General features: G+C 42.4%; 1 protein-coding gene across 3 annotated transcripts; it reads left to right on the top strand.

The window, feature by feature from the left end:
- The first annotated feature begins 1,522 nt into the window (after nt 1-1,522).
- Nucleotides 1,523-26,074, top strand: LOC311042365 (uncharacterized protein). 3 transcript variants are annotated; one of them, XM_084053058.1, is made up of 5 exons: nt 1,523-1,838; nt 4,006-4,092; nt 15,759-15,857; nt 19,185-19,355; nt 22,103-26,074. In XM_084053058.1, the coding sequence occupies exons 1-5, from the start codon at nt 1,550-1,552 to the stop codon at nt 22,825-22,827; spliced, it is 1,371 nt and encodes a 456-aa protein (XP_083909184.1). In that variant the 5' UTR covers nt 1,523-1,549; the 3' UTR covers nt 22,828-26,074. The 3 variants fall into 3 exon arrangements, with proteins under 3 accessions (XP_083909184.1, XP_083909183.1, XP_083909185.1); XM_084053057.1 differs by having other exon boundaries at nt 19,185-19,361; XM_084053059.1 differs by lacking the exon at nt 19,185-19,355.
- Nucleotides 26,075-26,289: the final 215 nt, after the last annotated feature.

Raw genomic sequence — 26,289 nt, 5'->3', positions numbered from 1 at the left:
CCAGAAGGCACCAAGCGAGCTGAGACAGAGCGCAAACGTCGAGGCACAGACGGCTGTGTTGTTGACGGACAACGGATGATGAGAAACAAAAATACAACGGATGCACGCTTATGAGAAACAAAAATAAATATTCACTACTACGACTACTTTTGTATTTGACATTTTTCAATTTCTCTAAATATTATAAACTTTCACATATCGCGTATGAAAAGGCTACTATGGGCTACAGTGAAGTCGGACCGAATGACTGAAACGTTTTTTCTTTTTTTACTCCCCTGGCAGATCTTCCCCTCCCGGCGCCATCTTGGTCTCCAGCTACCCACGCGAACGGCCTTCTTACCCCCCGTTTTTCAGTAGCAGGGGGCGGGGGGCGCCCCTAGTCCTACGTCACGTCCTAGACGGATAGCTCCGCCCACACTGGGCGAGCGCTGTCAAAGCGCAGACGGCTTTGTTGTTGAAGCCCGACTGACGCTCATGAGAAACAGCAGAAATGAAATCTGGCGAAAACAGTTGCGTGCATTAAAGGAAACATGCAGTCTAAATATATAATAAATATCCATTTGTCTAATTCACCACTACTTTTGCGACTGTGTCTCAACGTGTTTTTACTGACGCACGCTCATGAGGAACAGCAGAAGTGAAATCTGGCGAAAACAGTTGCGTGCATTAAACTTTAAAGGAAACATGCAGTCTAAATATATAATAAATATCCATTTGTCTAATTCACCACTACTTTTGCGACTGTGTCTCAACGTGTTTTTACTGACGCACGCTCATGAGGAACAGCAGAAGTGAAATCTGGCGAAAACAGTTGCGTGCATTAAACTTTAAAGGAAACATGCAGTCTAAATATATAATACATATCCATTTGTCTAATTCACCACTACTTTTGCGACTGTGTCTCAACGTGTTTTTACTGGTTAAATAAAGGTTAAATAAAAAATAGAATTTGCGTTTGAAACTTAGAATTTCTCTAAATATTACACTTTCACGACAGCCTAAGTATAAACTGTTATATTAGATGAGTGAAACAGCTGAGTGAAATATAAAAAAGTTACTCCTAAGGCTATCATCATATAATGATTTACTTATATTGACTGTATATATACTGTCCCAAAAATATAAAAAAGTTACTCCTAAGGCTATCATCATATAATGATTTACTTATATTGACTGACAGCTGTTTCACTCATGATACAATGTCTCAGTCGCAAAAGTAGTGGTGAATTAGACAAATGGATATGTATTATATATTTAGACTGCATGTTTCCTTTAAAGTTTAATGCACGCAACTGTTTTCGCCAGATTTCATTTCTGCTGTTTCTCATGAGCGTCAGTCGGGCTTCAACAACAAAGCCGTCTGCGCTTTGACAGCGCTCGCCCAGTGTGGGCGGAGCTATCCGTCTAGGACGTGACGTAGGACTAGGGGCGCCCCCCGCTCCCCGCCCCCCGCCCCCTGCTACTGAAAAACGGGGGGTAAGAAGGCCGTTCGCGCTACCCATACTTGGTTCTTCACGGTGCTGCTGAGCAACAAAGAGCGTGGTTAAAAATGTCTCATGAAGGAGGTAAAATGCTTAAAATAGAGTCTCAACGGCTGTCGATAAATGAACACATGACGTTGGTGGGAGAGGAGATATCGTGTGTTTTGGAAAAACAGCAAAGTGATGTTTGTAGCGCAAAGCTTAATGTCAGAGTGTTTGTGTCGGAGCGCCTGCGTGCGGCTGCAGAGTTCATGTGCAACCTCTTCCAGAGAGAGATGGAGGCACTAGAAACTGAGCTGGAGCGACAAGACAAACTTCTGGACGTGATTTTACATCACATCAAACTACACAGAAAAGGTTTGTTAATGCTTCACTGCCAACTCCTTTTACCCGTTTTAGACATGTATAGCTACTTATTATCTAGGCCCATTTTGCTGTTGTCCAGTACAGGTAGAAAACTACAGCAGTGTACACTTATCCCTGCTGAAAAAAAACAGCTTGTGAGCTTGTAGATCTTTTTTTTTTTTTTTTTTATAGGCCTAAGCAGTGCATTCTGGGTTGTGAGCAGTGTTGCCATATCTGCTTATTATAAGCGACGTTGGGCTTGTTTTTCTGTTAAGTTGCTTGTAAATATTGGTAGTTGCGGGTTGCTTTTTCGGGGGGCTTGTTTCTAAAGTGTAGTTAACTCTTCCATTTTTTAAAATTGTTTAAACCATTTGCATGGCAGGCTGAAGTTAATAACATGAGTTTGGTCGATCCATTATTAAATTCTAGTCCTTCACCAGAGCTGTGTTTGGATAGCAGCTGGACCTAACCATCAACTAGTTGAGTTGTAGTCACATGGCCAGCCTCTCCACAGCTCCTACTCTTTGCCTGAGGACATCTCGGGCCGAGTTGTTCCAGCCGGTCAGAGAGCCGTGATTTGGGAACCTTCTGGAGCGGTTGGCAAACCCAAACCCCCGGAGAGCTGCTGGAATCCAAACCATGCCCCCGACTGTCTCCATTGGCTGGCTGTTTCCAGAATGGCCCCTAGTCACTGCGTCACATTCCAGGCGGATAGCACTGCCACGCGCTGCCACGACCTAGGAGGACCTGTTTTTTGCCTAACTACTTAATAACTTAATAAGGGCTATTGTCTGTTCTCCTCAAGTGGGCCGGATGGTCCGCCTCGCTGGCAGTGACAATAAACTGTGGCTAAACCTTAATCCTAATGAAATATTTTGCAACCTATTTTAGATAAGTTTTTTAAAAAAAGCGTTGGGTGTGAGGTCTGATCTCGTGACATTTGGACTGGAAGTTTAATGCTTATCTGTGCATGCCACAGAGTCATCTGGTTTTGCAGGGATTTGGGAGTTATTTAAGGCGATCGGCAGTTCCACGTGCTTCATGCTCAGTTTCTTTCTTTGATTCTGTTCTGTTGTAGGACTATATCCTCATCTACAGTATGTTTCAGCAATATAAAACCATCTTCCCATTCCCTTGAAATGCCTGCAATTTACCTGTATGTTTAATTTTAGCATCTTGTGATCACCCGACCTTAGTGTTTCTCAACGAGGGTGGAATGTAGCCTGGCATGGCCAGACTAATATCACTGGCAAATTCATCTGGTTTCCAGGCTAGGTGGAATGCATTGCTGCATTCACAACGTTACTGCTCCAGCGTAATGTATACTTCCACTGTGTCACATGCAAAAACAAACGGATAGAAAACAAGAAATTACACAGTCATATATATAGTATATCACTCCAGTCTTGGCCTCGCTTCATTGGCTCCCTGTCAGCTTCCGAATAGATTTTAAGATTGTATTGTTTGTTTTTAAAATTCTAAATGGGTTGGCACCCCGTCCCTTGCAGATCACTTTTCCGACCACTCTCCACCCAGAGCACTGAGGTCGGCAGACCAGCTGCTGCTGGAGGGGCCAGCGACCAAAAAAGAAAAACAAAACTAGGTTTGCAGCGGCTGCCCCCCGGCTGGGTCCGCGTTTATATGCCGACGGTCCGCTGATCCGACTGCCGGGTTCCGCTGTGTAGACGGGCGTTGTTCCGATGGTCAGCTAATCTGAAGCAGACACGCACGCACGTGCACACATGCAATATGAGTAAAATATTACACAAACTAATTATATATTTTTCACTGGTCATCTATCGGCGATATATCTATCTATCCGTCCGTCTATCTGTTTATCTATCTATCTACACTGTCTGTCTGTCTGTCAATGACGCCTTTCCAGAACGTATATTTTCCTAGATTTAATGTTATTTAGCATGCCCAATACTACCAGATTTCATTGACAAACCTTTTGTATAAATTTGTTTGGGGCTAAGCCATATTGACTCACCTACATTTTCAGGTCAGGATACAGATTTAACAAGTGAAATTGGAAGTGATTGACACAAAGAAATGCTCAGACAAAATTGGAACTGGATTACTGGAACACTTGTGATGACCCCTTCATTATGCTTGGGGTCATCTGTTTGTTCTGTTTGTATTTGGTCCTAATGGTGGTGCTTTTCTGTCTGTGTAGGAGGAGAGGGCCAGCCTACTAGGGGTGTGTCTATGGGACGAGACACACCTGACTCCACTCCACTCCACGACGCCGACTTGACCTCAGGTGTGTGTCCTCCTTGACCCATGTGGGCAATTTCAAAAAGAGACCCATCACACCAAAGTGCACAAATCCAACTTTCAGCCTCAACTGAACACCAAATGTGAGCCTATTATGTCACTTGGTACAAGGTGTGAAGAGTATTACTGTGGTTATTGCAAACAATTGTGTCCTTTATACATGCACTCAAACATCATATCACATCTAAACCAATTAGGAATGGTAATCATCACCTGCCATAAGAGCACTATACCCAACCCTCCAAGTACTCCCTCACCCCCTCCGCAACCTTGGTACCTAGGAGCATTTTAAGAAGGAGCAAGGCAAAAATAGGTAGAGACAGATACAAGCACAACTATAGGGATTAAGAAATGGTAAAAGTTTGAAAAAAAACAACAACATGCATTTCAGTCACCTTCAGACTCCCGCCCAGTGGGATACCGTTATAAGAGGGATATCAGCTGGCTGAAGAAACCCGGCATCGCAGGTTCCATGTGCATCATTCCCAGCACCCCCTAGATAGAGACTGAATGAACTTCCAACCCCAAATAACCATTTTTAATCAAATTGTGCACTGGTTTAAACAAAACGAGTAGCAAAGACACTCGAGCCCAACTCCCCTAACTAATCACAAAAATTACCTACCTAACCCTAGTCTTCAGTGGCCCTGCAGAGTCCCCCTTACCTTCAAGGTATCTCATTGGTACCACCCCATCCCATCTTTTGTGGGACAGAACCTAAACAAAACAACAAAACAGTGAGTCCTAGTGCTGCACGATTCTTGCTCAAATGTGAATTACGATTCTCCTCCATAATAATTGAGATCACGATTCTCACACGATTATCATCGTTTCAATGAAAATGTTTATTGCACTCTTACTCTTAGATGTCACGTGAGTACAAATAATTTAAACAGACAACATTTGTCTCTCTTGTAACAAAAACATAACTTTGTCTTTATTTAGTCTGTAGTTGCTGAATACTGAACGAACAATACTACATTCAAAATGTGGCACCTGGAGCCAACTAATGTGGCTTTAAACAGACACCATCAACATGAAAGTGCTTGACTTAAATCCAAGTCTCAGTTTCTTGAAGCAAAAACATAGAGTAACTAAAATGAATTTGACAGCCAACTACTGTGACTTTAAACAAATTGCTTGACTTCAACTCAAGTCTCTCTGGTAACAAAACATACAGTAACTAAAATAAAGATATTGCTGTAGCCTGAGTGCTGAACATAAAAAATATAATTTTTGCAGCTTTATAATAACAAAATGTAAACTTTGCAGTAGCACCTGTCCACAGTGGACATCCAACTACTGTACAACAACACCAACCTGTTTGTTACAGGGAGGAATGCACTTAAGTTACTCAAAATACCGCACCACAGTGCTGAATATAAAAACAAAACAGTCACAGCTTTAGAATAATAATATTTAAAAAAAAGCCTGCCGGCTAGCACCCAGTTCAACTACTGCACTTAAGGTTCTTGTACTGAAACAAACTTAAAATATAGCTGCAAGCAGCGATAATACGGGGCCAGTGAATAGAGAGAGAGAGAGACATGGAAACGGAATAGATTGAAGAGAGAGAGAGAGTGACATGGAAACAATAGATTGATGAGAGAGAGAGATGGAAACATAATGGTTTGATTGGACATCTCAACCTACTGCCATTAACAGGATTCGAACTCTCAACCTTCAGACTAATAGGCTGCAACACTACCTATAGTGCTATAGCTTTGTCCAGGCTGATATTGTCTGTTGAAGATCATAAACTCTTGCCTTCTTTCATGAACCAAGCCCCTGTTTCACTAACACTAAGATCACTCGTTCACAAACCATTTACCAATGAAGAAATTGTACATCTCCTCAGAACCAAAACTAGTGAAAGTAGCCGATCTACAAGCTCACAAACCATGAAAAGTTGTGAGATTGTTGATCAGCTATTTTCAGAATGAAGTATGTCATACGTTGAAAAAACGTACTCTCAAATAAGCATTTCAGGTTATCTTTACCATTTGCACATGTATTCATTGATACAGTCATGTTGTTTGCAATTCAACTTAAATTAAGTCTGCATCAAGTGAGGCTTGAACTGGCGACCTTGAGATTGTGAGGCATTCATTTAAGGGAGACGCCATTGGCCCAACAGACAAGTAACTGTGAAAAAGGAGATCACACAGATGATACAGTTTCACGCAAATTGCTGAAAAATCCTGGGTTTAAGTGTTTTTCAAACTGCTCAAAATTGCGGACAATCTAAGGGCGGAGCTTACTGGTCAAAGCGATAGATGTGTTCCTCATGAGTCAAGGCACAAGTGTAAGCAAGTTTCACGACTTTCGGCCAAACGAGGCATGACTTTTGCCTGTTTAAAGTTTGCATTTTCAAAAAATTGCTATAGCGCCCCCCTTTGGCCAATTGGAGTGAGATTGGTTTCAGTGATATTTGGAATGACTCTCTACATTACTGCAACGTTTCAAAGAAATGTGAGTCTTGCATGTATGTGTTAGGGGCAGATGAATAATTTTCATAAAATTGCAATAGTTAAAATCTATTTCCTCCTGGGATTTTTGAGTAATCTGCACAAAACATTTTACACATGAACTTAGGACCTTTGCCGACAAAACAAAAGCGGCGGATTTTCCATAAGTGAAAAAATGCAGAAGTTATGAGCCAATGGCTGTTTTTCATATAATTCAAAATGGTGGGCGATCTAAAGGTCAGAGGTCAAAAGTCAGACCACGAAAGTTGTCGGGCATGAAGAGACGCATGTGTGTATCGAAGTTTCATGGTTGTAGGTCAAACAGGGCATGAGTTGTACCTGTTCAAAGTTGGCACTTTCAATTGAGTGCTATAGCGCCACCCTTTGACGAATGAGTGTGAGAATTATTTTTTGGTAGTTTTTCATGAGCATCTACCATATGGCCGAGTTTCGTAAAAAGCGTATGCACGGTTAAGCCAGAACTGGCAAAAACAAGTATTTTTCAAACTGCTCAAAATTGCGGAAAATCTAAGGGCGGAGCTTAATGGTCAAATCGATACGTGTGTTCCTCATGAGTCAAGGCACATGTGTAAGCAAGTTTCACGACTTTCGGCCAAACGAGGCATGACTTATGCCTGTTTAAAGTCTGCCTTTTCAAAAAATTGCTATAGCGCCCCCTTTTGGCCAATTGGAGTAAGATTGGTTTCAGTGATATTTGGAATGACCCTGTACATTTCTGCAAAGTTTCAAAGAAATGTGAGTCTGCATGTATGTTTTAGGCACAGATGAATACTTTTCATAAAACTGTAATAGTTAAAATCTATCTCCTCCTGGGATTTTTGAGCAATCTGCACGAAACGTTTAACACTTGAACTTTGGACCACTGTCTACAAAAATCTCCAACGGATTTTCCATAAGTGAAAAAATGCAGAAGTTAGGAGCCAATGACTGTTTTTCATATAATTCAAAATGGTGGGAGATCTAAAGGTCAGAGGTCAAAAGTCAGAGTGTGAAAGTTGTTCAGCATGAGGAGACGCATATGTGTATCCAAGTTTCATGGCTGTAGGTCAAACAGGGCATGAGTTGTACCTGTTCAAAGTTGCCATTTTCAATTGAGTGCTATAGCGCCACCTTTGGACGAAAGATTGTGAGAATTATTTCTTGATTGTTTTTCATGACCATCTACCATATGGCCGAGTTTCGTAAAAAGCGACTGCACGGTTCAGCCAGAACTGCGAAAAGTGGCAGAAGAAGAAGAAGTGACAGAATACTGCCAATAACAATACGGTTCCAGAGCTGAGCTCTGGCCCCGTAACAAAGTGCTAGACTCCACTGAGTAGTAATGTCACCTAATCAAAAGGATTAACTTAAATACTGCAGTCAGTGCTGAATATAAAAACGGAACATAAAGTTACAGTTTCAGAATAAATGTAAATAAAGCCTAGCTGCCTAGCTACTAGCACAGTCCATCTACTGCACTTTAAGATTCTTGGCTAAGAACACCAACATATCGACATTCTGAGGCTTCAGGGAGGAACGCTGGCAAGTTACAATGTTCCCCCCTGTACTGTGAAAGCCCTCTCTGAAGTATGTCCTATCTTGGGTATTGTCCCTTGTTGTTATTCCACCACTTTAAGGGGTCATCTTCGCTGCCGATATATCTTGAGAGTAGATATGCGCCTAGTTCCATGTCGACAACTTGCTCGACTTCAGGTACAGCTGCAGCTGCCTCGTTCCCCTTTGCTACTTCTCTTTTTCCCACCGGGGGGGGGGGGGGGGGGTGGCACTGGAGGAAGCTGTGGTGGGAGTGAGGCTGAGACTCTCCTTGAAAAGGGAAAATAGAATTTAATAAAAAAGTTAACCTTAATATTCTACACTTGCTAACTTAAGTAATATCTCAGCAGTTAAATACTAAGGTTGATAAACTAAATCAATTCTCCAAATTAATTTAAACAATTTAATATACAGTGCCTTGCAAAAGTGTTCACCCCCCTTGGCATTTTTTGTGTTTTGTTGCCTCACAACCTGGAATTTAAATGGACTGTTTGAAAGTTTGCATCATTTAATTTACAGAGTATGCCTACAACTTTGAAGATGTGATTTTTTATTGTGAAGCAAACAACAACAAGTAGGACAAAATAACAGAAAACGTCAATGTGCATAACCATTCACCCCCTTAAAGTCAGTACTTTGTAGAACCAACTTTTGCGGCAATCACAGCTGCAAGTCGCTTATGATAAGTCTCTATGAGCTTGCCACATCTTTCCACTGGGATTTTTGCCCTCAAGTTTGATGGTTTGCGCTTGTGAACAGCAATCTTCAAGTCTGACCACAGATTCTCAATTGGATTGAGGTCTGGGCTTTGACTAGGCCATTCCAACACATTTATATGTCTCCCCTTGAACCACTCAAGTGTTGCCTTAGCAGTATGCTTGGGGTCATTGTCCTGCTGGAAGGTGAACCTCCGTCCTAGTCTCAAATCACTTACAGACTGGTACAAGTTTTGCTCAAGAATATGCCTGTATTTAGCACCATCTTTCCCTCGACTCGGGGGACAGTTTCCCAGTCCCTGGTGCTGAAAAAACAGCCCCACAGCATGATGCTGCCACCACCATGTTTCACTGTGGGGATGGTGTTCTTGGGGTGATGGGATGTGTTGGGTGTACGCCAGACATAGCGTTTTCCGTGATGGCCAAACAGTTCAATTTTAGTCTCATCTGACCAGAGCACCTTCCTCCATACATTTTGGGAGTCTCCGACATGCCTTTTTGCAAACTCAAAACGTGCCTTCTTATTTTTAGCTGAAAGTAATGGCTTTCTTCAGGCCACTCTTCCATAAAGCCCAGCTCTATGGAGTGTACGGCTAATTGTGGTCCTATGGACAGATACTCCAGTCTCTGCTGTGGAACTCTGCAGCTCCTCCCGGGTTACCTTTGGTCTCTGTGCTGCCTCTCTGATTAATGCCCTCCTTGCCCGGTCCGTGAGTTTTGGTGGGCGGCCATCTCTTGGCAGGTTTGTTGTGGTGCCATGTTCTTTCCATTTGATTATGATGGATTTGATGGTGCTCCTGGGGATCATCAAAGATTTGGATATTTTTTTATAACCCAACCCAGACTTGTACTTCTCAACAACTTTATCACGGACTTGTTTGGAGAGTTCCTTGGTCTTCATGGCACTGTTTGGTTGGTGGTGCCTCTTGCTTAGGTGTTTCAGCCTTTGGGGCCTTTCAGAAAAGGTGTGTATATACTGACAGATCATGTGACACTTAGATTGCACACAGGTGGACTTCATTTCACTAATTATGTGACTTCTGAAGGTAATTGGTTGCACCAGAACTTTTTAGGGGCTTCATAACAAAAGGGGTGAATACATATGCACATGCCAATTATCAGTTCTTTATTTTTAAAAATCCTTTTTTTGTATATATATTTCTCATTTCATTTCAAAACTAAGACTATTTCGTGCAGATTCATCAAATAAAATTCTGATTAAAAAACATTTAAATTACAGGTTGTAATGTAACAAAATAGGTAAACAGCCAAGGGGGGTGAATACTTTCGCAAGGCACTGTAAACAGTTACCATAGTAATGATGCTAGTCATCTCATCCTTCAGTCTGGTCTTGACAGTGGTTATGTTGTCCTCGCTGACATAGTCCAGTTTGAACCTTGGATCCAGACGCGTGTGTGTGACGTGCTTCTCCCAGTAGACAGTAGCTGCTCCTACCTGCAGGGTTGCTTTTTGTTCCAAATAAATTACTAGGCGCCATCTGAAAAGTCCTTGTCCATTGCAGTAAGCAGCTTCCAACAACAACTCAAAAAGACAATGTGATCCTGATATCATCCATCCACACTGGCAACGCTGCGCATGGTTTAATGAATGTGCCTACAGACGTCTTGTCATCTATACAGCTGTAGCCTATTAAAGTTTGTTAAGACTCGTCTCGACTAGAGCAGGGGTCTTCAACATTTTCAGACCAAGGACCCCCTAGCTGAGAGAGAGATGAAGCAGGGACCCCCACTATATTGTATAAAATTGTGCTGCAGATTAAAAATATATATATATAACTTGATCTGCTCTTTTCCCCCCTCTACACCTATAAACCTCTCTGCCAAAAATAGCAGATCTACAAGCTCATGAGCTTGTAGAAATGCTATTTTTGGCTTAAGTCCTCCTCAAAAATGGGATATGCTAGTGGTTAATGTAAAAAAATGTCATATCACACAAAGATTTGGCGGCCCCCCTGTAGTAACTTTGAGGACCCCTTGGGGTCCCGGGCCACCTGTTGAAGACCCCATGACTAGTGACATAAGGTAAATTTCTCACCTTGAAAACAATTAAATGCAGACCTACATGCTATGTGTCTGAATGGGAAAACCTTATTTATTTATTTAGCTTTTAGTCAAATTAAGAAAATAATTTTGCATTAAGATAAGATTTTGTTGTTAAAGATTACCATTTAAAAAAATAATCATTTCAATAACTGATCTCAATGTGGACCCATAATTTGCATCTCTATAACAGTGACAGCCATGACAGCAATGGTACAAATAAAAACAATTAAATAGATTACAGTAGTATTCTTTTACAAATTCTTCTTCTTTTTGTAATCACATTAGGCCTTTCGTTGTATAGTTAGGGCATCAATATTATAGCCATAACATGATATTAGACTGGATATCGTCTGTGATTGTGGATATTGTACTATTGTGTTCTTTTCCTGGTTTAATCTTATTGGTGCTTTATATTGGCATGACGCTGGTTGCTTGTTTCTCTTACAGAACCTGGCGTGTGCCAGATTTTGAGAGAAAACAAGCAACCAGCGTCATGTCGTTCTGCATGAGCGGTAGCTCATGCGGGACATTCAGCGCATGTTTGAGTATCATGAGACTCCACAATGAGTAGTAGGAGAAAAAAACAACAACTTTGCATCTGTTAAAATAGACGATTTTCACTCTTACACACGTCTCCCATTATGCCGCTGCAAGGGGTCTGCAGAATGGACAACAGGGGTCAGATCTGGAAATATTCAACGTTCCTTTGTATGTTGGTGAGTGATTAGCGACACATCAAACATACAACCTAAAATGACCGTAACTCTCCTTTAAGTACTTGTACTCGGCCTGAACAAATTCTAGTTAGTTGTTTAGTTCTTAGATAGAAAATCGGTATCGGTAAAACCGGTATCGGCCAAGGATTTTTCAATCGGTGCATCTCTAGACAGTGATAATGTGTAATATGTGCATATACTCTCACTGACTGACTGACAGATAGTCCATAGCGTACCAGGCTATTGTCGCTGTCAGGTATTAAACATTTTGAAGTTATGAACACATTAATATGTATTTGGCCACGGACCTCCATCTGAAAATATGTTGTTCCGTGGACCCCCATACACAATTTCTGTTGTTAAAGTTGCGACGTGAAATAGCCGATATAGAGTCAAAGTGGTTAAACTGAAATTGATGCTATCATTATCTAATTTAGCTGGGGATCCCCTGGAACCCCCTCAAGGACCCCTTGAGGTCGACCCCTCCCAGGCTCTAGAATAATTTGCCGATTAAGGATGTCAATTATCGATTAATTCATTAATTGATAATTGATAACCTTATTGATCGATTAACCGATTCATTGATAAGCAGTGTTTTTTTTCCTGAAAATCTTAATTTCCCTCAATAAGGTATAACATAAGGCATATTTTATTCATTAATCAACTATTTATTTGGCCATTTGAGATACAGGCAATGGCATCTTTGTATGAGGAATAGAAAATGAAATGAAAAGTGAACTGTCATGTCTGTCACATGCATAATTATTAGCAGCATTTATATAATCCCTCCTGAACTAGGAAAAGTGACAGTGAAATTAATAGGCCTAGCCTATGATAGTCAACTTGAAATATAGGTTGACTTAAACAACTTCAAACACACATCTCTGAAAATAGTGGCCGCAAAATAAGTAGGCCTACCCTAGAACAGTCAACTTAAAATGTAGGCTCAGGCTGACATAAGTGAAAACGTCACTGTTTTGTATAGGCTCTCAGCCTCATTATGTTTAGACCTTCATTTTATTTTTATTTCACATTTTTATCCCACGATTTTTGTAACCCTTTTTTTCACCCAGTGCCAATTGCCTAAGCTATAGTCCTGGGCGTACTCTCCCTCTGCCAGCCTGGGGAGAGCCCCGAACTGAGCTCATGCTTCCTTCAATGCATGAAGAGTGAGCAGGCCGGATAGAGGGGAGATTCCCCTGTAGGACGTATTATTCCAACCAGTTCCTTTCCCCTCCATCAGGCACCCCGGCTGACCAGGGGGAGACAGTATAGAGACCAGAATTACTGCATGTTTTTTGTGAGGGTACCTCCCCTAGGGTACACGGGGAGAACATGCAAACTCCACACAGAAAGGCCCTTTCGCCAACCCCACCTTGGGTATGGGCACTGATGACACGGAGGAGAGAACTCGCCCACAGCGTCCCTGGCGGGAATCGAACCCAGGGCCTTATAGCTGTGAGGCAACAGCGCTACCGACTGCGTGCCCCCAGACCTATTCATTTATATTTATATTCAAGAATATAAGCATGTCTACATGCTCAGGAGTGAGCCGTGAGTGCAGCCTGTTTACAGTCCAGCTGCTGAGAACACGCGTTCAGAAGGGACTGATGTGGCAGGGATACACAAGTATCGTCGTGCCACTTTTGCCAACCTCGGAAACCTTCCTTCATTGCCTTTCCACCACTCCGTGGCATTAGAATCAAGCAGTGGTGCGGCGTCCTTCAGAAAACTGTCCACTTCTTTTTCCACATCATCAGTGCTGGGGGTGGTAGAGTTGGCACCCAGGAGTTGAACCATAGCAGATGTGCGTCTCTGAAGTGCAGCTCCCTGGACTGGCACGTCCTCCTCTCTAGTGGCGGTACACCTTGCTTCATCTGTTGTTGTGGAGCTTACATCTTCTCCTAAAGCCAGTTCAATGAGTTTGGCATTTGCTGAAATCCTTCTGGCTGGGGTCAGAAATCCCAGGTGCTTGTGCCCGAGGGTCCAGCATTATTGCTATCATTATTGGTGTTGATGTGATGTCATCAGATGGAACCTGTGTCAAATACATAATAATATAATTATAACTTCAATTCAATATATTATATCAATAAGCAGTGCCACCTAACCTTACATGGGCAATGCATAATTGGTATTTGTAATAATGCTATGTATCTGGAAATCTGAAAATAGTAAGTGTAGAGCTGCCAGAAATGTATTTTTAATTGTAATATATATTTTAGGTTGATTAGATTATTGTTGTTTTAATTATAATTATAATGGACATTAGCTATTACCTTCATCCTTTCACTCAGTGAAGCAGCCACTTTAGATTTGAATTCTACCACTTTGCTGGTGTCTCCCTCTACTCTCTTGAGATGCATGTTGATTAGACTGAATTGGTCTGAAAGCACAGCGCACTCGGCCCACCGCTGTTCTACTAGTCTGCCAAACATGTCATATACAGAGTTCCACCATGTTTTACAGGACTGAATGAGCCAATGACGGTTCACCTTCATTTGGTCTTGCTTCGCTTCCATCGCCTTGGTGGCTTTGGTGCTGTTTGAAATGCTTTACCATACTGCCTCCCCTTGGCCAGCTGGTTGGAATAACGTGTTCCTTCCACGCACTACGTCCAACCGGGGAAACTCCCCCCTGTCAGGTGATAAGACGGTCAGTTGGCTCTCATGCATTGAAGGAGGCATGAGCTCGGCCTGGCCTCCCTAGGTTGGTAGTGCCCAGGATTACATAGACAATTGGCACTGGGTGTAACAAATGGGGTTACACAATCTTGGGATAAAAACATAGAAATAGAAGAAATGCTTTACCAATCTATCCGCAGCTGCAATGACTCGGTGCAGGTTGGCAGCGAAACCGTCATTGACGAGGCCCAGTTGACTCGAGATGTGCTGTTTGCCGAGACTAAGTTCCGCTCATTGTCGTGAACACAGGCGATTACGCGTCCGGTCAGTCCCCATGACTCCACGACCCCATATAAATGTTCAGCTAAATTTAAGATAAGTAGCAGTATGCGAGCAGTTTAAACAGAGCCAAGATGATGTGCACATGTATTCATCGTTCAACCTTTCATTCATCCTTCCCAAGCTGGTCCATCTCAGTCCGGGTTAGATCCCGCCAGTGGCGTCGTTAGGGGTGGGCTTCGGTGGCTATAGCCACCAATGTTTTGTCCAAAGCCACCAATATTTTTTTTTTTTTTTAATTATATATCTATCACCCTAACCTAACCCTACCCCTAACCCTAAAACCGAAATAAAGTAACAAAAAACGGGGGAAAAAGCACCCTAATCCGCGAAATCCCACATGCACGCGCGCGCGCAGCGTTGACTGCGGGGCTAAGCCCCCGACCTACTAACCTAGCGACGCGTCTGGATCCCGCCTAACTGTATCCGATCATTTCCACTCACACATACTGTACATGAACACAAACAGCTGTTTCCGTGTCCACTCTAGACCGGATATCTCTACTATTGGGCAGAAACCAGCTATGTCCAAAATATTAACTTTTCAGGAAATATAAATGTTTAGAACAACACAATACTGCCTCATCAAAGTTGGTACTGTGACTTTACACATTGTCAGATACTTGAATGTGTCCTTATATTATCATCACTTTACCCAAATACAGCTCAACTGGAGTTAGGAGGTTTTTGAATATTAATGTGGAGACATTTAATTCTGGCGTGATGTTTTCTTAGACCGTGGTGGTACTGCAGGCTCCACTTGTGGCTTGCTTGAATGGCCTTCCTTAAAGCCTCACTGTGGATTTGTTAGGCTTCTTCCTCACGGAAGATACAGGCTGGGAATCTAACCCATACTGCTCCCGGATGCCGTCTACATTCCGGCTGTCAGTGGTCACCAAACTATTCCTGGTTGCCACGTAGTCTATTCCTATGAGTCAATATAAATAGAATAACTATAAAGAAATACATCACATGGATGCACCTAAATAAAGATATATACAGTGGTCGAACACAGTATTGCATTGCATGTTTAGATCCCATATGTTGCCTAGATTGTTTGGGAATATCTTGTCTTTGAAAACAATTCTTTACCTCTGTTCCTCTGTTTTACACGGAACTTTCATCAACAAGCCATGTTACATCAATGTCCTTATTCAATTCCTTCATTCCAGACCAGTGTGTGGAGTCCAGCCTGCAGGTGAAGATGCGTTCTCCAGAACCAGCCTGGATTGTTTCTATTAATCAGCAACCTGAAGACCTCCTGGACACCAGTAAGTTTCCTGCTCTCTCTCATCTATGTTTCAGTAATATAAAACCATGTTCCCAGAAAAATTAAGAATTAATCAAATGTTTTGGAAAATGTTTGGATATAATTTACATTGTGTGTGTCTTTTGATTTTGTTCATAACATGTCCCAAAACATGTAGAAGTAGTAGTAGTAGCAGTTTATTTTGGTCATGAAAAGCATATCAATACAAAGCCTTCATTTGTTGTCCTAGAAAACATAGACCAAAAAGGTGTAGACTGAAGCCTTAGCTATTGTGCCTACACTTTTAACCTTTGAGAGAGAGAGAGAGAGAGCGGGAGAGAGCGAGGCTAACAACACATTGCTCCTTTTTCTTGACCCAGTGTGGAGGTCTCTTTATCCCCTGTGGGTCTGGCCGACAAGCTGTGTTGCGAGAAATGTAAGGTTGAAGCGGGATCCCTTTGCCATGTCGGTCTCCTGGCGTTCGTATCGATGCTAAACACAGTATAATGGCATTCGGTGTGAAGAGTCCTTCAGACTGTTACCGACCTACACTACTGAGGTAGCCCACTGGAGCTTGTGCTTTGAGCCCTTGTTGTTTCTCTAATCACATAATACTACTAATGGAGTTGTGACACTGTGAGCTCCGAGTGTCCCCAGGAAGGAGAGCTCACAGCCCCTATGGCGCAGCAGCCAGACAGTGCTGACGTGTCTGTCTCTGGTGGTTCTGGTCGGAATATACTCTTCTCCATTTATACAGTTGTGGTTCTGGTCGGAATATGCTCTTCTCCATTTATACAGTTGTATCGCTTGGCCGGTAACTTAAAGGTTTACTATGGCTTTCTTTATCATGTATTATTAGGTCCGGGGCTTTATCATTGGTTCCAACAGTTCCCATCTCAGCCTCTCAACGCGGTACAAGTACATGGGCACTGGTCCCTTGAGTTCTTGAAGACCAGGCCCATTGCAAGTTACTGTAGTCTGTCCTCTACCCTGAGCCATCCCACCCTTGCAAAATGAGCAGGGGTTAGGTGAGTCCTAGGTGTGAGGTCTAGAAGTACTAATCTAATTAATTTGTTTTGAGAGGTCTGTAGTTTTGACTTTGATGACTTTGTGTGGCTAGAATATCATGAGGTGCATGCAATGTAAAAAATGACACTGGATGAGTGTTCCAGCTAGGGTCCTCAGTGCATTCCTATTGACAAACGAGGAGATCCTCCCCAAAGATCTTGTTCTTTGGTTGACTTTCTTGACTACTTTTGCTGCCATTTATTCACCAGAAAGATATCTAAAATGCAACCAAGCAGTGTTTGTCTCCAAAATACCGCCACAGGTCACCAGGTAACATGAGTGTTGCCCAGTGAAGGCACACACTATGATATCGTTCAATGTCCAGTCTTCTTTTTTTGTTGACAATATAATTTAAAGGAGAATTTCGCCCGACTTTACTCTAACCTTTATTAGGATGTTATGATATCTTAGGACGAGTGGTACAGTACATAAATTCCATAACTCCATAACGGATCCGCCACAATTAAAAACCTGCGCATATGGTCCTTTAAATTGCGTATTTTATAGTATGTGTGTATATATATATATATATATATATATATATATATATATATATATATATATATATATATATATATATATATATATATATATATTTTTTTTTTTTTTTTTTCTTTTTTTTTTTCTGGATTGATCTGATCTTTTTTTTTATCCCACGATTCTGCAAGCTTTTCTCACCCAGTGCCAAGTAATCCTGGGCACTACACTCCCCTTGCCAGCCTACGGAGAGCCCAGAGCGGAGCTCATGCCTCAATGCATGAGAGCCAACTAGCCTTCTTATCATCTGACGGGGAAGTTTCCCCGGTAGGACGTAGTGTGTGGTAGGAACACGTTATTCCACCCAGTTCCTTTCCCCTCCATCAGTCGCCCCGGCTGACCAGGGGGAGGCAGTATAGAGACCAGGATTACTGCATGTTTTGTGTGAGGGTACCTACCTTAGGGGACACGGGGAGAACATGCAAACTCCACACAGAAAGGCCTTTCGCCAACCCCACCTAGGGTATGGGCGCTGATGAAGCGGAGGAGAGGACACACCCACAGCGTTCCCGGCGGAAATTGAACCCAGGACCTTCTAGCTGTGAGGCGACGGCGCTACCGACTGCGCCACCGTGCCCCTCCTTAAGCAGCGCTTTGGCGACACTTCTGGTCGGGCGCCGGAGTTGTCGCCAAAGTGCGGCTTACGGTAGAGTGCATTCAAGAACAACAGGTTGCGTAGTGTTCTCTCACTGTAAACATCAGATCTCTCCAGAAAAAAAAAATACATTAAGATACGCGATTTAAAGCAAGGATGTTTTTAACTCAATAAGTGCCAGAAGTTAAGGCTGGAGACTCCACTACGAGGACGCGGATGTAAACAAAGGATCCGTGCACGATGGTCGAGTGTCCCGACTATCGCCTGGAACAACAATATTTTCTACGCGATCCGCCATTGCAGAGTGATCGCCCATCGTAAAAGATTCGTTTCCACCACGGTAAAAAAGAAATGGAGATATGAAGCTTTTTCTCAAGGAGTTATAATGGGAGCGGACGAGAGGTAGGTATTTTGGCACGGATGCACTTCCGTCCTCTCCTTTTTTCAAGCTCCGTGAATCATTCTAAAGTTGCGTTGTGGAAAAATAAATAAAAAAATCTCCTCGGAGATTCCCGGTTTTGGCACTCAACGAGTGTATTTGCAAAACCGGAGATTCCCGGTTTGGCTCATTCACTGTCAGAATAGATAAACAAGTAAGACGTGAACGCTGGAAGCGAACGCAGCTCGAAAATATTGTGTATTTACGGACTTTGTGTGTGTTTGTGTTTGACTGTAGCTGCACTCTGGCGCACTCTGTCGGCCGCACCCAGGCAGTGCACTGCACACAGACAGACACACACACAAGCCGAGCAGACTTTCATAGTAAGCTCCACTTGGGCGGAGGCGCGCCGCGTTCGCAATTAATGAATCATCCACTGCCAGCGATTTTTCGATTTTCTTACCTTTTCAACTAGTCATAGAATATGTATCTCCATTATGATCGATCCCCTGATCGTTGCTAATCACAGGGGGGTTTTACTGTGATTCCGTGAAAAAAAAAAGTGAATGGAGCAGTAAATCACATGATCTCCTGGTTCTCTGTGCATCTGGGGATGAAATGGTCACTCATGGGTTAGCGAAGAGCGCCATCTAGTGGAACCCCCCCCCCCCCCCCCCAAAAAAAAAGAAAAAGTCGTAAAAATTGTCCTTGGCAGTGAATGAGTTAATTCAAACTTCCTATCGTCTTCTCTCATTTTATCTTTTTATTAGACTTCCTGCACCTCCCAATGTGTAAAGAGGAGGTTTCACCTGAACAGCAGGAGAGGAGGTCCAGTCTGGTCCAGGAGGAACCAGAGGCTCCACAGATTAAAGAGGAACAGGAGGAGCTACTTAAAAAAACAGAGGCTGATGGGTCAATGTTGACATTGCTAGCAGGGAAAGGTGAAGGTGATGATGATGATGATGATGATGATGATGATGATGATGATGATGATGAAAACGGAGAGACAGAGCCTGTAGCCGGCACCTCAAATGAACACATGAAAACACAAGCTAATGTGGAGGACTGTGAACTATCACAACCTGCTAGTGATGACCAGCTCCTCTCTTCACACTGTTCTGAATCTGACACTAAAGACAGTAATAATTTGGAGGAGACTAGGGTAGACCAGTCAGCTTCAAATTCACAGAAATCACACAAGACACAAAATGTGGAAAGATGGAAATTGTCCCAGGATTTGCAATCACCAAAACAACCTCACACAGGGAAGAAAAACTTTAGTTGTACAGTGTGTGGAAAAATGTTTAAGGCAAAGGGACAACTGAATAGGCATGCAGTGATTCATACAGGAGAAAAGTCCTTTACTTGCACAGTTTGTGGCAAAGGCTTTAATGACATAAGTAATGTAAAACACCACATGAGGACTCATACAGGGGAAAAGACCTTAACTTGTACTTGTACTGCCTGTGGCAAAGGCTTTACTAACAAGAGTGCTCTTGAAAGACATATGGTAATTCATACCAGGGAGAAGGCATTCACTTGTACAGTTTGTGGTAAAGGCTATAGTCAAAAGTGTCACCTAATATCACACATGAGGACTCATACAGGAGAAACACGATTCACATGTATAATTTGTGGTAAAGGCTGGGATCAAAGGAGTCAACTAAAAACACACATGATGACTCATACAGGAGAAAAACCATTCACATGTACAATTTGTGGTAAAGGCTGTGCTCAAAGGTGTAACCTAAAATCACACATGAGGATTCATACAGTGTTACGACCCGGCCTAGGGGAGCCTAAGTCCCAACAAAAGAAGTGAAGTGGACTCCCTCCTTCCCAGTCCCCAAACACAGCCAGTCAGCACCAGTTTAAAATCAAATGTACAGTGATTTATTGTCCAGTTTGACAGACATAGGCAAGTTACCTCAGGGTCCCTGAACATAATATACACATAAAGAAAGGAAAAACCTATGCTTACCTTTAACAATACCTTGATCTTACCTACTCTAAAGAAACCCATAAAACTAGTAACAGAATAACAAACACCACCCACCCCTACATTACCATGGCTGAACACTTAAAACACTGGCAAGCACAGAGACACAAATGGAGGGACAGCGGGATCCACGATCGACGTTCGACGCTGGTCACGACTAGCTGTGACCAGCCACCTACGGTCATGACTCACGTTGATGGCGCACGGCGGCGTCGCCGGTGGTCCCCATTTTGCGCTGCCGTTGTGAAGGTCTCGGCGCACCGCGCCGGTTGCGGCAGCGTCGCTGGTGGTCCCCATTCGGAGGTGCCGTTGCGAATGTCCCGACGCAGCCGTCAGGGTTGATGCACGGGTGCGGTAGCGTCGCCGGTGGTCCCCATATTGCAAATGTCAAGTGTTTTTGTTTAGTTGATGTTTAGTCTTCTGTTTGTCCTTTTAGAATTTGTAAGTTTTATTTGGCTTTGTTTTATGTTTTTTATGTTATTATATTGTATTGTATTGTTGCTCCCTATGTCCCCTTTCCCAAAGGACCACAATTGAAACAAGCCTACGGGCTTTCTTGTGTTTTTTATCCTTTTGAATTTTAATATTCAATAAACTAATCAATCAATCAAAAAACAAAACACACTACCCACTTCGGCCCTATGTATATTTCGGACATTTGAAAATAGCAGATCTACAAGCTCACAATGTGTCGCGATGCGACATATTGTGAGCTTGTAGATCGGCTATTTTCAAAAGAAATACATTTTGAAACTTCTGAAATGGGACATTCTGCACATTGAGTACTTTTACTTTTGGTGCTTTAAGTACATTTTGATATCAATACTTTGGTACTTTTACTCAAGTACATTTTGAATTCCGGACTTTTACTTCAGAGTATGTCTTCATTGCAGTATTGATAATTTAAAAAGTAAAGAGTGTTTGTACCTTTACCCATCTACACATCTCCACAAGCTTCTATTTTTGCTGAACATTCCCCCTAGAATAGGCATGCAGGGGTTCAAGTGGTTAAGTAACTTATACATCTTATAAGTCACCTATAATTCTTACAAGCCACTTCGTAAAAATCGTACAAGTCACTTATCTTACAAGTCACATATAAACGTGTCACAGTTGAATGGCAGGGCGTCATTTTTCAGTTTAAAGTGTCGCTGCCAGAATAAACAAAATTTGTTTATTCTGGCAGCGACACTTCCAGCGCCCCAAAAAATTGCTGGCTGTGGATGATTCATTTATTTAATAAATGAATCATCCACAGCCAGCAATTTTTTTGATTTTCTTACCTTTTCAACTAGTCACAGAATATTTATCTCCAGTATGATCGATCCCCTGATCGTTGTTAATCACGGGGAGTTTCACTGTGATTCCACGAAAAAAAAAAAGAAATTGTCATCGCGACCCCCCGTTCGCTTGTTATAGACCGCTGAAAATAGCATGTCTCGCCAAAAATAAATAGTAAAACACAGGAGGCGAGATACAAGCGAAGCCCTAAAAACAGGAAGTGATTGGAGCAGTAACGTGATCTCCTGGTTCTGTGTGCATCTGGGGATGAAATGGTCACTCATGTCTTAGTGAAGAGCGCCATCTAGTGGAAACACTCCCCCCAAAAAAGTTGTCAAAGTTGTCCTTGGCCGTGAATGAGTTAATTCAAACATTCAATTGTTTTCTCTCATTTTATCTTTTGACTAGACTTCCTGCACCTCCCTGTGTGTAAAGAGGTTTCACCTGAACAGCAGGAGAGGAGGTCCAGTCTAGTCCAGGAGGAACCAGAGGCTCCACAGATTAAAGAGGAACAGGAGGAGCTACTTCAAAGACCAGAGGAGGCTGATGGGTCAATGTTGACATTGCTAGCAGTGAAAAGTGAAAGTGAAGGTGGTGGTGGTGGTGGTGGTGATGATGATGAAAACGGAGATACAGAGCCTCTAGCCAGCACCTCAAAAGAATACATGAAAAAACCCTTAACTTGTACAGTTTGTGGCAACAGCTTTGCTAAAAAGTATAGTCTAGAAAGACATATGATAATTCATACAGGGGAAAAGCCATTCACTTGTACAGTTTGTGGTAAAGGCTATGCTCACAGGTATCACCTAAAATCACACATGAGGACTCATACAGGAGAAAAACCATGCACATGTATAATATGTGGTAAAGGCTTCGGTAACAGAAGTCAACTAAAAACGCACATGAGGATTCATACAGGAGAAAAACCATTCACTTGTACAGTTTGTGGTAAAGGCTGTACTCAAAGGGGTAAACTAAAAACACACATGAGGATTCATACAGGAGAAAAACCATTCACTTGTACAGTTTGTGGTAAAGGCTGTACTCAAAGGGGTGCACTGAAATCACACATGAGGATTCATACAGTGTTACGACCCGGCCTAGGGGAGCCTAAGTCCCAACAAAAGAAGTGAAGTGGACTCCCTCCTTCCCAGTCCCCAAACACAGCCAGTCAGCACCAGTTTAAAATCAAATGTACAGTGATTTATTGTCCAGTTTGACAGACATAGGCAAGTTACCTCAGGGTCCCTGAACATAACCCATAAGCTCTTTTTTTGAAAGATATGTTTTGAGGCTAGTATGCCTTTATTTGACAGGACAGTAGGCTGACAGGAAATGGGGAGACAGATGGGGGGGTGACACACAGCAAAGGCGTTGGAATCGGGAGTCGAACCCATGACACACTGTCGGGCCGGATTCCATATGTGGTATGCACCTGGACCACTAGGCTAGCGGGCACCCCTATAGCCTATGCTTACCTTTAACAATATATAGATCTTACCTACTCTAAAGAAACCCATACATATATAAATAGGAAAACAGGGACCACCCACCCCTACATTACCCAGGCTGAACACTTAAAACACTGGCAAACACAGAGACACAAAGGACAGGTATGGTTGAGGGCTGGCAAGGAGGAAGACATCTGTGGACCTGGAGGCAGCCATCTTTATAGTCCACAGGCCAATCACCAGGTAGTTTACACCATTCACACCAGCTGGTACTCAACTCACTCAGTCCTCACCACTCATTAGTGTGGTTGCCCAAATAGGGCCGATTGTTCTATTCGACTATACTGTAGTACTCTTCTGATTTTATTTCATGATCTTTATAGATAGAATTTATTTTCATTGGCTATTTCTCCCACAGTTTTTTCCCCCCCAATTTCGTGCCATATGTCAAAATGACCGGCTTCACCGGGAATCGTGTGCTTGTACTTTGCTAAGAGATTGGTTACATAGTTTAATTGATATTGATTTATTAATGCATTAAATGTCCCCATCCACTTTAATGGCAAAATGAAAAAAACTCTCATTCAAGTATTTTTTTCTCAGAAACCGTAAGGGCTACAGTTACAAGACTTGGAAGGGAGGTTCATAACTGAAATTATTAAACAAATAATTACACCAGTCGGCCTCATGGTGGTGCTATAACAGCCCACTTTACGTTTTGGCCTATAACTCTTGAACCGTAGGTCGTAAAATAAAAATATTTTAAGCCACAACTCCCCATATAGGCCACGCCCATTTGCGTCTGGATACATTTTCCGCCATTTAGAATTTTCTTCAAAACACACTTTTAGCTCCTCCTCCCACATATTTTATCCAAATTTCACAAAAATCGGTACACATGATTTCTGGACCCATGCGATAAAGATAAAAATGTTGATAGTCCTTACCGTTCATCCGTAATTGGCTTCCAAAGTTAGTGGGAGGGGCCCGTTTTACCAAAAACGCCAAAAATCACGAACGAAACGTCCGGTCAATCCCAAATTTTAATCACATGTCGAGGATGGTTTACTCAACGAATCCCCAAAACCATTTCCACTTTGATCCATAGGTGGCACCACAAATAAGCAAAATATAACCGTTGATGCAAAAACAAGATTTTTGGAGGGATCACTCCTCTCAAAATGAAACGCAAGTGATCTCAGGAGTGAAGTGACAATGTAATGTCCCCATTACATTTATGGGAGGGGCCTATTTCTTTAGTGGGAGGGGCCTATTTCCTCAAATCTAAACGGCACGTATCACGAACGCGGGATCCGATCGGCACCGAATTCGAATGGCACGTCGTGCGGCCTCCGACGGTATTGCTCCAGGCGTATCCCTCGAGTCCCGGCGGCGGCGTCCGGCGTCGGCGCAACCACACTTTGCAATTTCCCAGAATTGCGACGCGTCTAGTTCATTAACACACCAATGAGGGAAGAAAACATTCACAGGTCAACACCACACAGGAAACTACATACATGACCCTAGGGGTCATAACACAGGGAGCCCTTTACCTGTACGGTTTGAGGCAACAGGACAGAAATATGGACCAGATGCAAACTGAATATAATGCCATAATTTGCAGCTCCCAACCAAATGGCCTGTGACCTATGACCTTGAGATCATCGATCCTCAAGCACTCCTTAAAGATTGGAGGCAGAGTTTGTTTCATACGATAATAATGTATTATTCATATTAAACAACTGGTTATTAAGTGTCCTACTGTGTACGTTTGCTGTTATATTTGTAACATTCAAGTTTTTATTATAATTTTGAATATTCATTATATTTCCAATATTCTTTCTAAATGGAAACCAGATGTGTGACTTTCTAAGTTACAGTGGGAGAATAATGAATATATCCTTGTAAGCAGTGATGCTATGCTCATTTGAGAAGTGGTTGCTCTCTATTTTAATGACGTGACGCGCACGTCGCTTAACCTACAGTACAGGTCACACAATGGGCAATTGATATGCATATAGGCTAATTCCTATGTTAATGTACCTGGCGTGAGTCGGGAGCCTTTGTAAACTTTGATGAAGTGTGAATTTAAAGTAGTTTTACATCTATGCGTGTGCCTGCACGTCCCCCTGGCCAAATAAGTGGTTGCTCGGCGTGCAACCCCGTCCACTGAGCATTGCACCCCTGCTTGTAAGGGAATAACTAGGTTGAGTTTATTAGTTAGTTAGTGTTTTGGGCTCAGATTTCTCTCTCCCCCTCTTTCTAAACGTACCTTCCCGTGCTTCAGCCAATGCAAGGGAGAGGCTTGAATTTCACATGGTATTTGGAATGGACCATAAATGACCATCTCCTCATGCCCAAGACTCAGTCTTGTCTCGTTTTAAGTGTCAGTTAGGTCCATTTTTGTTTTGTTCCATTTGAATGGGAATTACTAGATCATAGCCATTAAGTACAAGTATCACCATTGTATTTGGGTGCTAATTTGGGGTGAGAGGAACTTGCTCTAAATCAACTATCTCACGAGGATTCTAGCGCCTGCACTCTCTTTCGTGAAAAATGTAGACTAATGCTATCAGTATAAAGACGACTGTTGTTAACAGCGAAGATTTGTCGAAGAAAAGTTGTTCTCCTCGGCAGGCGTCGAAGACCGACATCCCCAGAACGCTACTTGAGAAGTGACACTTGTCAATCAAAGGTCTGTTCCCGTCATCTGATGTGCAACAGCGATAGGATTATTATATGTGTATTAGGCCTGTTTTCTGTCTATTTCCTTTCAGCCCTCCACTATCTTCCCCTCTCTCTAGCTCTTTCAGCCCTCCACTATCTTCCCCTCTCTCTAGCTCTTTCTGTCTAGGAGCTTACAACTGTTAGTATACCATATTTAGCACATACAGTTCTAATCAGGGACCACAGTAGAAATGACATCTTGTATGGCTGTATTTTGAACATTGAGATTGCCTAGGGCATATGCATTTTACTTAATAAACTTCCTTGATTATAAATAAAAGCTGTTTGTCTTTTGTATACTGCTGGATGATCTATGACCCTGCCTCAGTCAATAATTTAAATCCTTCAGAGTTTATGAGACTGATCTGTATCAAAAACAGGTAAACAGGTATCTGTATTGCTATGTTGATGCTGCTA

Source organism: Gymnoscopelus microlampas, assembly GCF_963454915.1.
Source record: "Gymnoscopelus microlampas genome assembly, chromosome: 3".
NCBI lineage: Eukaryota > Metazoa > Chordata > Actinopteri > Myctophiformes > Myctophidae > Gymnoscopelus > Gymnoscopelus microlampas.
Note: the sequence above shows the minus strand (reverse complement) of the source record. Positions and strands in the feature narration are given on the sequence as shown.

Excerpts from the sequence above, each read along its gene's own strand:
- LOC311042365 (XM_084053057.1), top strand. The coding sequence starts at position 1,550 with ATGTCTCATGAAGGAGGTAAAATGCTTAAAATAGAGTCTCAACGGCTG. Across the intron at positions 1,839-4,005 it reads CATCAAACTACACAGAAAAG|GAGGAGAGGGCCAGCCTACT; the intron begins GTTTGTTAATGC and ends CTGTCTGTGTAG. Across the intron at positions 4,093-15,758 it reads CGACGCCGACTTGACCTCAG|ACCAGTGTGTGGAGTCCAGC; the intron begins GTGTGTGTCCTC and ends CCTTCATTCCAG.